The sequence below is a fragment of the Phoxinus phoxinus genome (assembly GCF_949152265.1).
Source record: "Phoxinus phoxinus genome assembly, chromosome: 9".
NCBI classification, from domain to species: Eukaryota; Metazoa; Chordata; class Actinopteri; order Cypriniformes; family Leuciscidae; genus Phoxinus; species Phoxinus phoxinus.
The window spans coordinates 24,336,248-24,356,117 of NC_136884.1; the positions used below are offsets into that span (position 1 = coordinate 24,336,248).

General features: G+C 39.3%; 1 protein-coding gene across 1 annotated transcript; it reads right to left on the reverse strand.

Annotated features, from left to right (window-relative positions):
• Window positions 1-3,000: 3,000 nt before the first annotated feature.
• LOC307004113 (uncharacterized protein) lies at window positions 3,001-9,928 on the reverse strand. The gene is made up of 4 exons (XM_079623062.1): window positions 9,541-9,928; window positions 8,788-8,868; window positions 8,494-8,538; window positions 3,001-3,073 (listed from the first exon to the last, which is right to left on the reverse strand). The coding sequence occupies exons 1-3, from the start codon at window positions 9,776-9,778 to the stop codon at window positions 8,516-8,518; spliced, it is 342 nt and encodes a 113-aa protein (XP_079479188.1). The 5' UTR covers window positions 9,779-9,928; the 3' UTR covers window positions 3,001-3,073; window positions 8,494-8,515.
• Window positions 9,929-19,870: the final 9,942 nt, after the last annotated feature.

Consider the following 19,870-nt stretch of genomic DNA (forward strand, 5'->3'; position numbering starts at 1 on the left):
TGTATTTTAACTTATATGTTTCATATAATAGAGCCGAAGCTATATATTGTGAATTTAAACATTTCTGGTTTACCAGCGGCAGACGTCAGGAGGACTAGCCGAGGTAAGGCTGCTCCAGGCGGGTTACATGAGCGCTGAGCGCCTGGTGATCACCTGGATCTCACAACTCCGAAACGTCAGATCAATTTTTTTAAATAGGTGCTATCTTTATAAACAAACCACAGATTTGAGCTTTAAACTACTACATTCTCGACTGAACAACTCTTAAAACTACATTTCGTGACACAATAACAGTAGTATTTTTAAATTTCCCGCAGCACTTGCCTCTCCCAGAAGAAGCGGATTTCGCCTCGGATGCGCATCAATTTCGCTCCAAACGCTTGCTTTTTACGCGCGTGTATTTCGCTTTGTACGTGCGAATGCATTCAAAATGTTCAAGCGTCAAACTAGACGCGGCAGGCGTGAATTTGACGCGCTATTCGCGTCCGGTGTGAACGCACAGTAAGAGGTAACAGTACACCAACCTGAAGTGAGCAAGCCACCCTTTTCCGACTGAGGACCATGGCCTCGGATTTCGGAGGTGCTGATTCTCATCCCAGCAGCTTCACACTCGGCTGCAAACCGTCCCAGTGCATGCTGAAGGTCCTGGTCTGATGGGGCCAACACGACAACATCATCCGCAATTAGCAGAGACGAAATCGCGTGGTCCCCGAACCCGACACCCTCCAGCCCCTGGCTGCGCCTAGAAATTCTGTCCATAAATAATTAGCAGAGACGAAATCGCGTGGTCCCCGAACCCGACACCCTCCGGCCCCTGGCTGCGCCTAGAAATTCTATCCATAAATATTATGAACAGAACCAGCGACAAAGGGCAGCCCTGCCGAAGTCCAACATGCACCGGGAACAAGTCTGACTTACTGCTGGCCATGCGAACCAAGATCCTGCTCCAGTCGTATAGGGACCGGACAGCCCTTAGCAAAGGACCCCGGACCCCATACTCCTGGAGCACCCTCCACAGGACGCCTCGAGGGACACAGTCGAATGCCTTCTCCAAATCCACAAAACACATGTGGATTGGTTGGGCAAACTCCCATGAACCCTCCAGCAACCTGGAGAGGGTATAGAGCTGGTCCAGTGTTCCACGGCCGGGACGAAAACCGCACTGTTCCTCCTGAATCCGAGGTTCTACTTTCGGCCTTATTCTCCTCTCTAGTACCCTGGCATAGACTTTCCCGGATCTTAGCTTTCATTTCATCAAATTTTTAAACACCATTAAGAAAATAAACACAAAAAGAGACTGGGTATTGTGCAAAAAACTTTAATGACCAAAAGCAATAAATAAATAAATAAACTTCCAGGTGTGAGTCCAGGTGACTAGGCTGTCATGCTGAAAGCTGGTTGGGATCTGGGGACTTAGGCATAACATGTAGGAATTCACTGGCAGGCTCCCATGTGTCATCCCAGGTTTTGCCACTGTAAAATATCATAGTGCACAAAATTTCATTAGAACACAGAGAAAAAAAGAAAATCACTGTTGGGTTAAATTTAGAGGGTTCATTGAAATGTATTGATGCTTGTTAAAGTAGCATTAACCCTGGTTAAGCCCAGTGGTGGAATGTAACTTGAGTACATTTACTCAATTTACTTAATAACAAATTTTAGGTACTTGGACTTAATTGGTGTATTTTCATTTAGCACTTTTTTTTATACAACATTGCATCTCACAGGAAAATATGGTACTTTTTCCTAAACTACAATTATCTGGCAGCTCTAGTTACACAAGTTTCCATATCGTTTCTGTACATTGAAAGCCATGTATTTCCAAATTTACTGATTTCAAAATGTTTCTGATTAAGTTGTCATTAGTGGGATGAGGAAAATGTTATGTCATCTACGACAGTATATAGAACACAGATCTTATGTTTGATGTTCTTATGTTCCTTTGAAAATAAAATTTCCAGCACATACAACAGGATTCTCCATCTTAGAAAAACTAAATTATGACACATAAACACAAAGAGTTTCAGATGCTGAAAGATTAATTTATGTGTGCATGAATCACTGCTACTTTTGTAATGCATTACAGAGTGGATGTCCTGCAGGCTCAATAAAAAAGCTAGTTCAGAGCTGGAGCTAGCCGCTAGAGTACTGTTAACAGAAAACATGATCGCATCAGGACCATTTTATTGTCCATACATTGGCTGTCTGTCAGCTAATTTGAGAATTCTATTAATTACTCAGAAAGCACTGAATGGTCCAGCTCCTCATTACCTATAATCCATTGTGTTAATCACAAAATTCCAGGAACTTACAAATAGAATATTCTAAATGAAGACAAGGAGGTAGATCATTCTCCCATTTGTCTTTAAAATGATGGAATAGTCTTCCGAGCATTCCAAATTAGGACACACTCTCTCAGTCCAGATTTAAGACAGTCCAGATATTTGTCTTTAGTCTGGACTGAGAGAGTGTGTCTGAATTTGAAATGCTCGGAAGACTATTCCATCATTTTCATCATCGGAATGCATGTCCTAAAGGTTATAAGGGCCTACCTGCCGGATCTAACTCTTCCAAAAGCCTCCACCTCATCGCTATTTGCTTCTGAGTACTGACAATTGTTGTGGTTTCAATCAAAATATAGCTAAATTACTTATTTTCTAAATAATAAAATCTTCAACACAATCAACCTCACTCCAGTTTCTCTAAAGACTACCTCAGAGGATGATTTACTGACGGGATCAACTACAGGACCAGGGAGTTTTCTCTTGCCACAGACAACACTGACATGAACTTCCATGCTGCTTGCAAGAAACCAGTTGAACTTTGCCTACATTGTATTAGTCATGGAATGGACTAATTTGCATTGCAATGGCATTAAATAATTAATAAAACATAACTCACCTCACAGTGCAAGGCAACCAGTGGACACACAAACACAAGTAATAAGTATTCTAACTGTTTAAGCAATCAATGAATATGACAAATTGTTGTATTATCTTTGAAAGGAAAGAATCAGTCATTGAGATAAGAAAGCAGCCTAACAGAACATATTTTACCGTTTATCCGTTCCAACCTGAAATAATGAAAAAACAAAAAGTTTATTAAGCCATGAATGCCATGCTTTGTAGCTGAATCAGTCCATATTTATAATTTCACATGTGAGGCGATATGAGTCATTCTACGAAACGGGTGCCATTTGGGTCCGCAACGTTTGATGAGATGCATAAGGCACAAAAATGTCCCAAAATGTGTTTACAAAGCTTAAATGTATTCATTCAAGTGTTCTTGTTAACATGATATATGATAAAAAGACTATTCTTAAAGAATAACATACTATTTTAATATTTTTTTATTAGTTCATAGCCAATTTTACATGTCCGTGTTGACCAACATGACATTTGCATCTAAAATATCACCAAATAAGTTATGTATTTTTTAAAAACATGTATTATTTTCAGGATCAATATGTGTATCCCTTTTCACATAAGAAATACTTTAATAAAAATAAACCTTATTTTTTGTAAATATTTTGTTATTTGTGTGCGTCCCTCAGTTTGACTTACCACCCCGTCACACTAACTTGTTTTATCTATAAATAATGTACTGTTGCTTTAAATGACATCACAAAGCGGAAGTGACATCATTGGAGCCTTTTAGCCGCCAAGAACAAAAGCAGGCAAGTACTGACATTCCTCTACATTCTTTATTTGTTGATTTTTCATGTTAGGCAGGTTCCGTCAAGCTCAAACCAACCACCCCGTCATGCAAAAAAGAAAGGAAAAACTGATTTTTATTTTTATTTTTACATTATTAATGAAAAAAAAATTATATTTAAGATAGAATGCATGTATGCTGGGTGAGGAACTTGACCACATGGGAGATCTGCGGCCATTTTGGGCTCAAATTTACCACCCCGTCACATACCACCCCGTCACATGTTTTATTGTGACGTGGTGGTAAGTGATGTGACGGGGTGGTTCTGCTTCCCATTTGAATGTGAGGATATATGAAATCAAGGATTCTAATATAGACTAATCATTTATTTTTGTTAACTTAACTTTGTTTTGTTCATTCACTCACTCACTATATCACTCACACACGTATTACTCATTATCTCTTTCACTCACTCACTATCTCACTATCTTACTCACTATCTCACTCACTCACTATCTCACTCACTATCTCACTCACTATCTCACTCACTATCTCACTCACTATCTCACTCACTATCTCACTCACTCAATATCTCACTCACTCACTATCTCACTCAATATCTCACTCACTCACTATCTCACTCACTATCTCACTCACTATCTCACTCACTATCTCACTCACTATCTCACTCACTCACTCACTCACTATCTCTCTCACACACGTATTACTCATTATCTCTTTCACTCACTCACTATCTCACTCACTATCTCACTCACTATATCACTATCTCACTCACTATCTTACTCACTATCTCACTCACTCACTATCTCACTCACTATCTCACTCACTATCTCACTCACTATCTCACTCACTATCTCACTCACTATCTCTCTCACACACGTATTACTCATTATCTCTTTCACTCACTCACTATCTCACTCACTATCTCACTCACTATATCACTATCTCACTCACTATCTTACTCACTATCTCACTCACTCACTATCTCACTCACTATCTCACTCACTATCTCACTCACTATCTCACTCACTATCTCTCTCACACACGTATTACTCATTATCTCTTTCACTCACTCACTATCTTACTCACTATCTCACTCACTCACTATCTCACTCACTATCTTACTCACTAACTATCTTACTCACTATCTCACTCACTCAATATCTCACTCACTCACTATCTCACTCACTATCTCACTCACTATCTCACTCACTATCTCACTATCTCACTCACTTTCTCACTCACTATCTCACTCACTATATCACTATCTCACTCACTATATCACTATCTCACTCACTATCTCACTCACTATCTCACTATCTCACTCACTATCTCACTATCTCACTCACTATACCACTATCTCACTCACTATCTCACTCACTATATCACTATCTCACAATCTCACTCAATCACTATCTCACTCTCTGTCACTCACAGTGTTTAATGAAGAATGTTACATTTTATAACATTTGCAGATAGATCTGTCTCCATCATGGCTCCGTTAAGCGCAGCTGAGAGACAACGACGATGCCGTGCACGTCGGGATGCTGATACTGAGAGGAAGCAAAAATATCTAGAGAGTGAGCGTCAGAGATGGAGACGGGATGTAGAGCAAGGAAAAAAGAAGAAGATTAGTGATCTAAGTGAGCGAGGGAAGCGTCAGCTGCGTAAAAAGTGGAGGAAGCAGAACAAGAAGAGAAAAGAGAAAGCAGAGGCTAGGAAGCACAGTCTGGACACCTTTCCTTTGAGTCCAGATCCTGTCCAACAGTCAAAGCAGCAGTTAGGATCTTCAAGGTCAGGGTTGTGCGCAGTTAGGATTCTAAATAAATGGATACAGTACATGTAGAAAATAAGAACCAGGCCTATATCATTGAGTAATTGTTTTTATATATGGTGTACATGACTTAAACCCCTAAGTTACCAGTAGATTTTTGTTTTGTTTCAGGCAACATAAAGAAGGAAAGCGAATTTCCAGGAAGAACAGGGATACACTACGCAAAGAAATTGAAAAACTAAAGAAATCGCTAGAGAAGGAAAGAAAACGTGCTGACAAATACAGAAAAAGATATAAGCGCTTAAATAAGAATGACTCCCCTCGTTCAAAAATAAATGAGTTAACTAAGACGGGCACAGTAAGCTCAAAAATCAGAAAAACACTACTCTATCATGAAGCCTTGATTGAAGACATAAAGAATAAGTACTGTAAAGCAAGAAAAGAAAAAGAAAAACAACTAATAGCAAAGGTAACAGCGGGGAGGCTTGTGAAGAAGTACAGGCTACAAGGTTTTGCCGAAAATGCCTTTGGATTTTCAAAGAAGCGTCGCAGTGTTCAGAGTGAAGACCTCTGTTCCACCAACAGAAATCCCACAAACAGGTTCACTGCTGCTTTCAAGGCCAAAGTCAAAACCTTCTTCACTCGAGATGACAACAGTCGAATAACGACAGGACGAAAACAAACAATTACCAAGAACAAGGTGAAGAAGCAGAAAAGGTTTCTGGCAGACACCATGAAAAATCTTCACAAAAAATTTCTTACTGAAAACACAAACATATCATACTCCCTTTTCTGTAAGCTTCGCCCATTTTGGGTTGTACATCCCACTCTCTCTGACCGGAACACGTGTCTGTGCAAGATCCATGAAAATCTCAGATTTGTCATTGAGAAGTTGCATAATTTGAGGCTCATAGATACTTCAGATCTCGAGAGTTTGACTAAAATGATTACCTGTGACACCTCCAGGAAAATGTGCATGTATGATGAGTGCGAAGAATGCAAAGACAAGACTGTTCAGCTCTCCAGATTTGATGGCTCAGCAAAGGTTGCATTCACTCAATGGGCCACAGCAGAGAAAGCAAGGGAAGATGCAAGGGAGGGTCCAACCACTGTCAAGATCACAGTGAAGAAAACAATGGAGGACACACAAGACAATCTTGTGGACTTATTCCACACTCTTCTCCATAAATTCAAAAGACACACATTCAACATAAATCAACAGTACTCCTACTCTAGAGAGTTGAAGAAGAACCTGTCAAAAGAGGAGGCAGTGATCCACATTGACTTCTCTGAAAACTACACATGCAAATACAGCTCAGAGATCCAAGCTGTCCACTTTGGCTCCTCACACCAACAAGCTACTCTGCACACTGGTGTTTTCTACATAGGTGGTGAAAAAGAGCCCATCTGTTTTAGCACAGTGTCACCCTCCAAACACAAAAGCCCCCCAGCTATATGGGCACACATGAATCCGGTGCTGAATTATCTACAAGCCACATACCCAGATGTATCTGTTCTACACTTTCTGAGTGATGGACCTTGTACCCAATACAAACAGAAAGGGAATTTCTTCCTTTTCAGCACAGAGCTCGCAAGAAGAGGTCTGAAAGGTGGAACATGGAACTTTTTTGAGGCAAGCCATGGCAAGGGGGCCCCTGACGGTGTTGGGGGAACCTTGAAGAGAACAGCGGACAAGCTGGTGACCAACGGCCGCGACATACCCGATGCCCATGAGCTATATAAGGCCCTCACTGAAACTTCTACAACTGTTAAGTTGTTTTATGTAGCATCTGAAGCAGTGGAGCAGGCAATGGAAAAGATGCCAGGCCAGATTTCACCAGTGCCATCCACAATGAAAACCCACCAAGTGGTCACATTCACTCCAGGAGAAATCCTTTACCGGGAAATTAGTTGCATGTGCTCCACGCAAAAACAGCTGAGATGTCAGTGCTTCACCACACAGCATTTCACTTTTAACAAGACAGCCCAAAAGGTGCCAACAGAAGCAATTGATTGGGAAAGTGGAGATCTCATTGGGAAGTGGTGCGTACTTAAATACGACAATGACCTTTATCCTGGGATCATCATGGATACAGATGAAATGCATGCCTTTGTAAAGTGTATGCACCGTGTTGGTGCCAATAGGTTCTTCTGGCCTCCAAGAGATGACTTCCTGTGGTATCTCTTCGATGATGTGCTCGAAATCATTCCAGCACCACAGCCTGTGACATCCCGTCACATGGAAATCCAGAGGGATGTGTGGATGCGACTCTCCCTGTCACTGATATGATGCTCTTTTTTTTTTTTTTTTCAGAGCATGTTCTCTCTCATGTTCAAGTTTTCCATGAAATCTCCAATTTTAATGTTTCCCTCCCTCAGTTTTATAAAGAATATTATATAGATAAACACTTTGTCCATACCACCCTGTCACAGTGAACCACTCCGTGACATCAGTTACCACCCCGTCACGGGGTCATTTTGTTAAAATGTTATGTAAAAGAAATGAAATTTTACATGAATTAATGTTGAATGATATTCTTGTTGTGTGAACTAATCAAATAAATCTAACTTCAGTTGTATTTTTTAAAGTGTATTCGTTTTTTCAGTACAAACAATGAGGCCATTGAAATGTTGAATTCATATTTCAAGACTAAAAAGCTAAGAATATTTTTTTTAATTAAATTACAGACTTTCTATTGATGGTTTCCAAAAAAGGGACATTTTACTATTAGGAAAACATTAGATTTAAAAAATAAATATATTTTTTTACTACTCTACTGGCATTCATATTGTCCGTGACGGGGTGGTACAAGAAAGACTCCCTTGCCTGAATAAAACGGATAATATTATTAAGGATTTTGTGCCTGAGGTGGGAAAATATGTTTTTTTTTGAGGATTAACATATCTTTAAAGTTGTAAGTTTAAAAAAAAAGTTTGTTCTTAATGAAAATTTGGAAAATCGCAACGTGGAAATGGCACCCGTTTCGTAGAATGACTCACATGCAGTCCTTTCCATTCATGTCAAAGTGAATTTGGCTCATCACCTGAGGATTCGCTTAGTGAGTGCTAGAGTTCTTGTAGAAAACACTCTGTAAATGGTAAGGAATATTAAAAAACAATAATTTCCTTTTATGCACATATATATTTTTACAATATTAAAGTGTACTCCATTTGGCTGTGAAAGGATCAGTATTCTAGCAAATTTTAAAATAGCAACATATAAAATTCTAGCCCACTGTCATATATATATATTTACACACACACACACACACACACACACACACACACACACACACACACAGATACAAGGGCTAATGGAAACACAATGAACTACACACCCACAGTCTCTGGAGTAAAGGCCACTTCACAGTTTGTGTCAGGAGCAATGAAGGGAGGATCAATCTTCCGAATGTGATCAGCTGTAGAGGATAAAAACAACACAAATCAACATTTATAACATTCAAATTTCTAACTTGTGCCAAGGCCTGGTTACCAGCCTAAATTGGTGCAAGGTCACTGTTTAACATATAGCTGGAGAGAAATACTAGTACACTTTTTATTTCCCAAACCCCAACAGAGACCAATTACTGTCAGTTATCTGCATACAAGGTGTCACTAGATGATGACAGCAAATAGGAATGCTTATATAGAAGCAGATTAAAAAGAAACAAGCTGGCTGGCCATTGACAACACACTCTGAAGAACAAACTGTTTCAAACACTGCCTTGCCAAGACCAATAACTTGCAAGAGATTTAGTGCAGGCTAGCTCAGTTAACATCATAACCATATTGACAAGATTTCCTGACAATGTCAATAAAGCCCACAATAAAACTATTTTTTATGCTTGCTAGTTTTTTACTGCTTTACATAAATATATATTAGCCTTAATGTGTCTCTTTCACTTAATCCAAGACTAGTGACATATTTAATAAATCTACTTTTTATGTAAAAAAAAAAATGATTGGTTCTGGTTTGAATGTTTTCCTGACATATCAAGCTATACATATATTCCTTGATTTGATACACTCATACAGTAAGTGCCTAAACAATGTAGATCTTCAAAATATCTTGAATGAAAAACAATACTGACCCTTATTTGACTTATTCCTGCTTGATCTTGGCCTCGCATAGAGAATATTTCCAGTAATGTCTCTTTTTCTCCATTCCACCCTCGGCTCAGGTGTCTTCACTGGTGCTGCTGCCTCCTCTTCTTGCAGCTCACTAAGAAGGTCATCAAGACTTTGGAGCTCATCCTTCAATTCTTGGTCATCAACCAGGTTATCCAAGATCATGAGTTGTTCTTGGATTTCTGAATCAATCTTGGACATTGTGATGGACAGAAACACAAACAGACAGAAAGACTCACAACGTAGAGATGGACAGATAAAACAAATATAGATGTAGAGAGAGAGAGAGAGAGAGACTGATGAGTACAGGTTAACAAGACAGACGTGGCTCTTAAAAGTGCCTTTGTTTGTGTGTGTGTGTGTGTGTGTGTGTGTGTGTGTGTGTGTGTGTGTGTGTGTGTGTGTGTGTGTATGTGTATATGTGGTGGGGGTTAGAATAAATGAAATTGAAGCTGCCAAATTTGAAGGACCAAAAGGGAAAAAAAATCAGATTACACCAGTATTCTCTTCATCTGTGTTGCCAGAATGGGCTAGAGCAGGGGTCGGCAAGTAACTTTGGCCGCGGGCCAATATTTTTTTTATCCAGTTGATGGCGGGCCAGCTACATGGAATAGGCCTATTTGTTACGGTGAAATCACAAAATATAATGCACACAAACGTGTCCCTACTACTTGATATACAACCACTGATGAGCATAATCAGTTTTGATGAAGAAGAAAAAAAAAAAATATACAAATGCAGATTAGAACCCAGAACCTTTTACACACTTGACGAAAGTTCTACCACTGGACCATTTAAACACACGGATACATCTTATTAACGATAAATTAAACCCCATGTACTATTTAAATTGTTATTGTACATCTATCTGATTTAGCATTGTATGCAACTTTGAACTTTATTCCTTTTTTTTTATTATTATTTATTCGGGACACACATAGGCTACACACCTAAGGTTTAAGGAGGTCTGCGCGGGGCTGTTTTTTTCCGTCCCGCTCCCACAAGGTTCAATTCAGTGTTCACCTGCTTTAAAAATGTTCTCGTTTTCAGAATCTCAAATCTCAAAAACAAGTCGTTTTTCACTTTTTTATTTTTGGTTTTAATTTGGGGAAAAAAAAACGATTGAACGAATGATACACGGCAGTGATGCGCGGGTCAATGTATAAACAACCCGCACCCGACCGACGTTTTCAACTAACCCGCCCGCAACTCGGACCGCAAACAAAAGAAAGAAAATATTGTACCCGACCCGCTTCCTGGCCCGCATATTGGGCCATAGACGTAGGAACTAGGGGTGCGCATTTTTCTGAATGCTGTGTTTTGTAATAAAGGCTTGATTTATTAATTTATTTAGTTTCATTTTCTTAACAATTAAGATGCTGCATGTGTTTATCCAGTCTAATCGAAGTGTGCGTCTCTCCTCCGAATTTCCCAACAAAAATCCCGCCCCCTCTCAGCAAATACATAAAACTGACATTACTGAGCTATATGCGTTTAAAAGTAGCCTATTAAAATGGCACAATGGCATTGCTCAGTTCAATGTTTTGGGAAATCGGGCATTTTGTCCCGCGTCAGCTCTTATTCAAAAGTTAATAACGCGCTCAACATTAAATAAGGATTTCCCACTTTCATCTCTATCTGCAGACTGAGCTTGTGCGTGCGTCATCCTCGCGCCATGTTATTCAGCGAATAAAGTGTAGACCTATGTATTTCATAGAAAATTGTGTCTAGTACTATATAAATTACAAAGGTTTAATTGGCATCTTTATTTCAAACGACCCGACCGACCGCGACCCGAATATCATTAAAAATATTTTTGGATGACTCGTAACCGCGGGTGACCACAGGCACTCGCTCATTTTGGATCATCCCGCGCATCACTGATACACGGGGCCTATTTGTAAACTGTTATAGTAAAAAAAAAAAAAAAAAAAACGGACTTCCAAAATAATCCGGCGGGCCAGAAAATATTGCTGGCGGGCCAGTTTTGGGCAGCGGGCCGCCTGTTGCCGACCCCTGGGCTAGAGCATCGGTTCCCAACAGGGGGTCGCGGCCCACAAGGGGGCCTCAGCGAGTTCTGTGGGGGTCGCGTCATATTTTGAAAAGTTTTGAGCAATGAGCATTAAATAAAAGTCCTTTAATTTTTTCCTGTTTTACAACATTTTTATAATAAACGAGTTCATCATGAATCCATTTTCCAATCCGTGTTTTTGTCTTATCCTGAACCACTATGGTACTCCTATAATAAGTGTTTACATTGGGACTATTTTACACGGGTTCAGATCGCTGCTGCTGTGGAGTAGCCCAGGACCTGCATGACTCCTCATAGACGTACACAGAGAGAAGTAGCTCCGGCTACTGTGTCTCTAGGCTGTCGCAGCTAGCTCAGGGGAGAGACTGTATAGGTGTTACAGCCTGAGACATGCACAATAAAAATAATTGCCTTCAGCATTTTTGTTTTGCTTTTTCCTCCATTGTACTCCATTGTGATGTCTGAACCGAGGTATGAACCAACCCGTGACTTCTGTGTACCGTTCCACCCCTAAAATCAACATGATATCTGCCGCTATTTCCTCCCACGATTCCTCACATCAGGTTCTGTAAATGTCTATTGTACCTTAATGAAGTTTAATGTGATTCTAATCTCTCATTCTCTCTTGAAGAAGCTGACGGATGATAATACTGTTCATGCCATGGCACCTGGAATAAATGAAATCATGTCAGCCCTTCACGGTGGGTGTTCAGATTGCAATTAGAGGGGTTGACGTGTCAGAACACAGTATGTTTATTACACAATGATTCAAGGTGTTTCCACATTATTTATTGTCCTGTACTGAGCTTAAGTACCATTACTTTTAATAAATAATAAACCGAATGTAGCAGGTGAAGTTTACTCGTGTTGATTGGCCAGTGTCATGTAAAAACGCTGAACCTATCAGCAGTTTGCTGTCGGGGTATAAAATGAGGACGTTTCTGTCACCTGGAATGCGTTGTCATCCGTACTGCCCCTTTTACGGAAGTTACAATTTATGAATGGGAGAGTGTCTGGAGTGCCGTCTCTCCGTTCTGTTGCTGTGCATGGGCTGCCCCTGGCATGGAGGTTGGTTCGTTCGTTTTAAGGCAATTGATTGTTTTATTTGTTAAATGGAATGTTTGTTTACTATAAGTTTTTTGTGTAGCTCGTCAACGAAAACCCACTGCATGTTATGGTCCGCGACCATGCATAGTACCGCGTTAGGAACATCATCTGGTATGTATCAGAGCCATTCGCGTGGTTTGTCTTTTTTATTGTTTTGTTAGTAATTTTTCTGTTTCATGTTTGACAGATTGAGTGGCAGGATCAAGGGTTTCAATTCGAGTATGGGACGAGATGCACGTCGGTTGATCTAACGCACTGCTGTCTTGCCTGGGCTTATTTGCGTCTTTTTGTTGGAGCGAACTTGAACTCTCATAACAGCGAGCTGGGACGATTGCTCGCTGAGGTGTGAGCATTAATGTTGTAGCTTGTTCCCTCGCTGGCTTGCTCTGCTCCTTGAGTGTACGGCCGTTCGTGGCCTGTTTGTTTCATTTTGATTTGTTTCTTGTTTTGCTCCGAATTGTAAGTTATAGTTTTCCTTTTGTTATTGGTCTTGTGCTCATTTGTTTGCGTATTTTGTAATATCATTTATTTATTTTTTGTTTAGGTTTAAGTTTGGTTGGGTTACAAAACGAGACTGAAATTAATATATTGTTTTTGTTGCTTATTTTGATTTTTGTTTGTTAACTGAAAACTTATTTTGGGCGCTGGTTTTGCCAGTTAATTATTGTTTAATGTTTGAGACTTTTCTTTGTTTATAAACAGCGTGACGAAGAAAGTTTATAGAGGAGGGGTTTAGCCGCTGTTTAACGGGGTTCACCTTGAGTGCTGTGTATTGAGTGACCTGACTTCACCAGAGTGGGTGTGTGTAGATCTTAAGTGTGTTGTGTGAATTGAGGGTCACAGCAGGCCATCTCCCTTCCAATTAGGCTTTCTTGTGTAGTTTGTTTTTTTTCTTTTCTTTTATTAATCTGAAGTTTTGTAAAGTATTGTTTGTTTTGTTTTGTTTTTTTGTTTTTTTGATATGTGAATATTGAGCCCTTGATGTCAATCTATTTAATGGTTTTTAACTTTTGTATTTGAATAAAGCTGCTTCATATTTGATACTCCCTGGCCCATGTCTCTCTGCTCACCCATTTCTTTTGGTTACGAACCTGTGCGCCCCCTGTCTTGGGGCTGAGTTCCCGGTATATACCGGGTGGCGTAGTCGACAATTATATAATTGTTTCATACATTTCCCTGAAGTACCTGATGCCACTGGCTACACAAATGTTCTCCCATTTATTATTACATCCATCTAGAGCTGCCAGAAATGATTAAATTAATGAGGGAGTGTGTGGAGTGTGTCCGGGCGTTGATGTCCTCATTTAGGGTGACCCCTTTATCTGCAGCGTCATCATCTTCTGTGGACAGTGAAATTGAAATGGTATGTTATAATTGAGGGATGAACGTATGTATTCATTACTTGACAGTACATTCATGAAGAATTCTATATTTGCACTATGGCCAAAAACACAGCTTGATGTTGCCAAAGTGCAGGCTATTACAGGCATGCAATTGTTTCGAGTTGCATGTAGTCTATTTAAAAGTTTCTGTGATTTCTATAGCAGCTCGATCACACGGAAACTGACCACCAGTAATTACTAAATAGATGTTGGACTATTTACTGGTAGCAGTATTGGTATACCATACTGATACAATTTCTCATAGTTTCCAGAGGGGTATTCCAGAAAGCAGGCTATGTGAAAACATAAGTGAACCCTGAGATGAGGGAAACTCTGTTGTTGTTGTTTTTCTGAATGAGAGGTATCTTAAACTCTGTGTCAGTCACCATGGTAACTGACTCTGGGAACCTAATCTGCTCGCTGGCAGGTTTACTTGACGAATTCCTGAGTCTGACAGAGCCTGTCTTTTCCTTCTCAACAGCATCATGTTGAAGCAGAAATAATTCACATAGTTTTACAACAGGGTGATTATTTAGATTCGTTTAGATGAGCTCTCATTCCCTGAGCCGAACGGTACCACTTCTCATCAGTGCGTCATTTATCTGAACAATATTCTCAGTCCAGCTGCACATCGAATATCAGGCTACACGTTACTGCTGACCTGCTCTCAGATCAGGACTTCTTCATTTTTATCACTTTGCAGGTTAATCAATCACCTTCCAGCAGTCAGAAAAAGAGGAATCATTCACATTTCATTTGGCTTTCTTTATTTCCCACAGATAGCTACAAAAGTAGGCTAACCATCAGCCTGCATTGCCTCCAACAACGCAATTTCAAAAGTAAGTTTCTAATTAGCTGCCGCATTTAGGATAATATTAAATAACTTCTAGTACTATCTGTAGATAAAAGTGTGTGTCTGCCTCTTGGGTCTTGGGGGTGAGTGACGCCCTCAGCCTCTGGTCACCTAGCGACCTGACTCAGGACCAGCTCCTCTGCCTCTGTCAGACGTGTGTTCATTTACTCAGCAGGATGTTATGAGACAGGATGTGTGTTAATCAGTAGGTATCTGTTAGTGGTAAAAGCTGCTGCAAGTTGAAATATCCACTGAATAAACTTTTACCTTGTTTAATATGCAAAATATTACATTATCTTACGGCCATCAGACGAAAGTGTAACAATGAGCAGTTCAGCCAAAAAAAAAGCAACAATGTGTGGTGTGTGTTTCTGTATGCTAGGAGGGTTTAGACGTGCAATAATAAGGAATGTTGTTTTTCATTGTTCTATATTTCTCAGTGTTCTTTAAAGTTTATGTGTAATTAGGTCTGCTGTCTGAAATGGACCGATTTCTACAAGGTGTACGAAAGTACCAATATTTTAAAAGATTTAAAAGTTAATTTAATAATCTAAGTGTTCATACATTTGTTCAGGGGCGGCTGGCCAATAGAGGGCGCCAATAGAGGCACAAATTGTATGATACATAAATCATACATACAATTGTCAGTATTTGTGTGTTTAAGATATTAAATACACCCAGTATATGTGAAAAATATGATAGAAATAAAAAAGTCTGTTTTTTCAACATATCTCCTCCACCTGCGTGCACGTCTCATCAGCTCTGGGGCGCTGGAGAAATCGTCCCAGAGAGGCGGGTCTGTGGAGCAGCATAGCCAATTGCTGATTTAAGATATACATGTTTGACATAAACTGTAGCCAATCAGCGAGCTCAAATCTAGTCAGCTGGCTGCGCGTGCCCGCCCGCGCTTATGCGCGCCTATCTCGATCAGACAGCGGTCTTTCGGCCTGGCTAGCTGGATGCGTCATGCTAATACTTTGTTTTGCTTTGTGAGGGGTCTGTCTGAGAAAGTAACTAAACTTTTTGAGTTACATTTCAAATGCAAATGGAAAGTTTGTTCAATTTGTTTGTTTTTGTTTAAGAATGCTTCAGTCTTGTAATATGGCATTAAATAATTACTGACTTTTTCACAGAGCACTGGTATCATGCAGTTTGTGTTAAATTGTGTTTGGGTGGTTAACAATAATTATTTGTAATATTATTATAATTTTTTGCTTTACAAAGATATGTAAAGGCAGTGGTTCTCAAACCGTGAGGTGACAGAAGGTAGTGCGGGAACAAAATGCAGAATTTTGCCGTTCCTTTAACGTTAATACTATTAACGTTATCTCATCTTAAAATAAGATTTAAACTGAGCATGCATTTCTCTCAGGTTAAATGCTGTAAATACATGACAAATTACCTCATCTTTTGCGGTCAAAACTGTCTGCATTTAAGCAGCGTGTATAGGCTATGACAGGTCTCATACAGATTGCTGCCTCAGCAAATCGCGCTATAGGCCTACTGCCGTTCTCAACAATGTACGTTACCTTTGTAAAAGTAGGGATTTAAGTTAGCACTTAAGCTAGCATGAAGAACAAATATAGACACAGGCTGTGCATGGAGATCGATATAATTCAAACTCTCTTCGATACAAAGACATACCCTGTGTGAGTTCCTGTGTTTAATGATGATCACATTATATGAAGATCCACATGATTGCAAAAGTGACATTGACTTTATACAACAGTTCAACAAATGAAATATTAATAATAAGTGATTTTCAACACAGTTGTCAGTATTTTTACAATAAATGAATAGCTCCAATGAAAGCCACAGCGGAACTGCAGCACACAGCAATGATTGTGAACGAATCTTTCGAGTCAATGATTCAATGATTAATTCATAAATACAGCCACTTGCTTCGTTACTGAATGAATGACTCGATGACTCATCACCTACTGGCAGTTTTAATTTAATGTTTAAAAGCATCACTTCGTTTTTACCATCATTGCATATTTATCTATTTAACTTTTTTTTTTTAATTCAAAGCATAATTTATTTTATAAAGGTATTTGTAAAGGTAAAAATGCACTTGAAAAAAATCGATTTAGGGGGGCAAATATTGTCCCTTACTGAAAAAGGTGTGACTGAAGAGTGGGGGTACGCAGAAGGATATTAAAGCCTCTTGGGGTACAACTCTAAAAAGTTTGAGAACCACTGGGACTGGGTTAAGGAATAGAACAAAATAAACATCAAAGCACAATACACATACCAAGGGCAGATAGTAGGCCTAATACTTCCATGGTTACCAGACTATTGAAACCGGCTGAATATGACAGCCCCACCTAAGATATTTTCCACCAGCCACCACTGAATTTGTTGTATAAATGTTAAGAGATAGTACCAGTTTTTTTTTTTTACAATGGTACAAATACATTAAAGTTTATTTTTTTCACCTGGATGTATAGTCCCACAAGTCTTTCAGCCTTTAATATTCTGGTAATACATTTGCAAGTATGTGCAATGTAGAAAGCAATAAAGCAAAGTAATGATAAAGTATATTGACTATTAACGGCAAAGTATGCTTTTTTGGTAATTGGAATAAGCCACATTTTTAATTAGGCATATTATTAGCACAGTAAAAATATATTATAAGTATAAAACTTATATATTTTTAGGACACTAACAATTAATTTTAAATATACTTATAATACAAACAAAGTACACTAAGCATATGGCTTTATATATAAACTAATATATGCTTAGTAAGTAAAATGATAAAGTATACAACATATACTTTAAGTTGTTCAACTTTAGCACATAAAAGTACACTAAATAAACTTCAAGTTGAGCTTTTCTACAATTTAATTACAATTAAAATATATTTAGTACAAAAATGAGTTGTTCCAAAATAGCATGCTTCAAGTTAACTAATCATGAACACACTTGAAGTTTAATGATGATTAGTGTGGCTTCAAGTACACAAAAGTATGCTAAATTTTAGTACACTTAGCACATTTATTTTTCTGCTGGGAAAAGGTATAGATAAGAGGATCCAATTCCTGACCTTAAGTATCCGAGCCAGAGAGTGAATCGGAAGTATCCAGCTGTGCTGGGCTAGACCCAGATTACAATCCAAATACCAAGAGTGCATCATCGTGCAGTGAAGATTAGAGCTCTGACTAAGGTGCATCATCATGTAAGCGTCTGTCCAGTGAAGAAGAACATGAAGGTTCAGACAGTTTGAGTGAAGACGAAGATCCAATAAGAGTCAAGTGCACCATTTAAAAACAAAAGAACCCCATAACTTATGTTAAAAGACACAATAAACAACACAAGACAAACAAAACAAATAACGCCAAATCAACTGTGACCCTAAAAACTTGTACAAAAAGGGAAGACTGTAAACGAACATGGGACAAAAAAACATGATTGCCTCTACTGTAGTCAAGCACAATCAAAGATATCAAGGCATTGGGAAAGGAAGCATTCCGAAATCAAAGATGTGGCATATGCCTTCAGCTTTTCATTATGGTCAAAAGAAAGAAAGATTTTGGAACAATTGAGCAATAAAGGGGACTTTAAACACAATGCAGAAGTTCTGGAAAAAGGCAGAGGATTGCCCGTATTGTTGTATTGACATCAGTCCTCATGCAAAACCAACAAATCATGCGTGAAAGATTACATAAAAAGTACACGAGGGAGAGTACAGAGTCGTGCTGCATGCTTGCTTACAATATCAGCTTCCTCAGATGGATGTCAGAAGATCAACAACATGAGACAAGATGATGTATCATTTCACATCAGAAGGGATTCACTGATATGCAAATACGGTGAATTGCTGTATGCCAAACATGGATGTGTCAAGTCGAGGCACCAGTATATCGCTCAGAGGATGAGGGAACTGGGCCGATTCATGTTAGGCCCTGTCCCAAATGGCACACTCCGGACTTGTGGACTTCCTCAGAGTCCACACTTTGGTGACGTCATGTAGTGCAGACCTATAGGGCCCTTGGCGCGAGTCCACGAGGGCGCATTGAGAGGTATTTTTGGGACAGACTCGATCGTCACGCCGGAAATAGGAAGACGGTCTGGTTGTTGTTTAAATATTATATTTCTACATTTACATATGACTCAGTAAAGCCCTGACATTCGGTTCTATTTATTTAATGAATCATAATGCGATCCCCCTCACCAAAAATGTGATTGCTCTGAGAGACCAACTCAGGATGGTAGAAGCTGAAGCAAGAGAGGAAATGCAGCAAATGAGTTTAAGTGCATACAAGGCATTAAACGAGACTGTTCTGGCACAGCTCATTATTTTCAACAAGCGGCGTGAAGGGGAAGCATCACGATTGACACTTGAGATCTACAAGAAAGCAAGCACGAGTGCCATTAAAAAGGACATCTATGAAACCTTGTCACCATTTGAAAAGGAGCTTAGCAAGTTATAGAAATAGATTTCCGCATAGAAATCAGGGGGAAAAGAGGAAAGAAGGATCTAGTTTTCTTGACGGAGAGAACGAAAGAGTCAATCGATTTGTTGGTTAAAAGGAGAGAAGAAGCTGGTGTACCTGATGAAAATCCCTATGTCTTTGCAAGACCTGGTGTGATGACAAACATACGTGGATGTGACTGTCTACGAAAATATGCAGAAGAAAGCAAAGCAGAGAACCCTGAACTCCTAAGGTCAACTAAATTAAGAAAACAAGTTGCCACACTCTGCCAACTCTTGGACCTTAGTGAACAAGAGCTGGAGCAAGTTGCAAGGTTAATGGGTCATGACATCAGAGTTCACCGTGACTTTTAGGCCCAGTTCACACCGCAAATCTTAATGCTCAATTCTGATTATTTGCTCAGATCCGATTTTTTGTTTGGCTGTTCACATTACCTTTTAAAATGTGGCCTATATCTGATTCCAGTGTTAACTGTTTGAT

What these genes read in the sequence shown, in the direction of transcription:
- LOC307004113 (XM_079623062.1), bottom strand. Translation starts at nt 9,778, where the DNA reads ATGTCCAAGATTGATTCAGAAATCCAAGAACAACTCATGATCTTGGAT. An exon ending in CAGGAATAAGTCAAATAAGG is followed by an intron (nt 8,869 to 9,540) that starts GTCAGTATTGTT and finishes TATCCTCTACAG; the next exon opens with CTGATCACATTCGGAAGATT. An exon ending in CTTTACTCCAGAGACTGTGG is followed by an intron (nt 8,539 to 8,787) that starts GTGTGTAGTTCA and finishes TACCATTTACAG; the next exon opens with AGTGTTTTCTACAAGAACTC.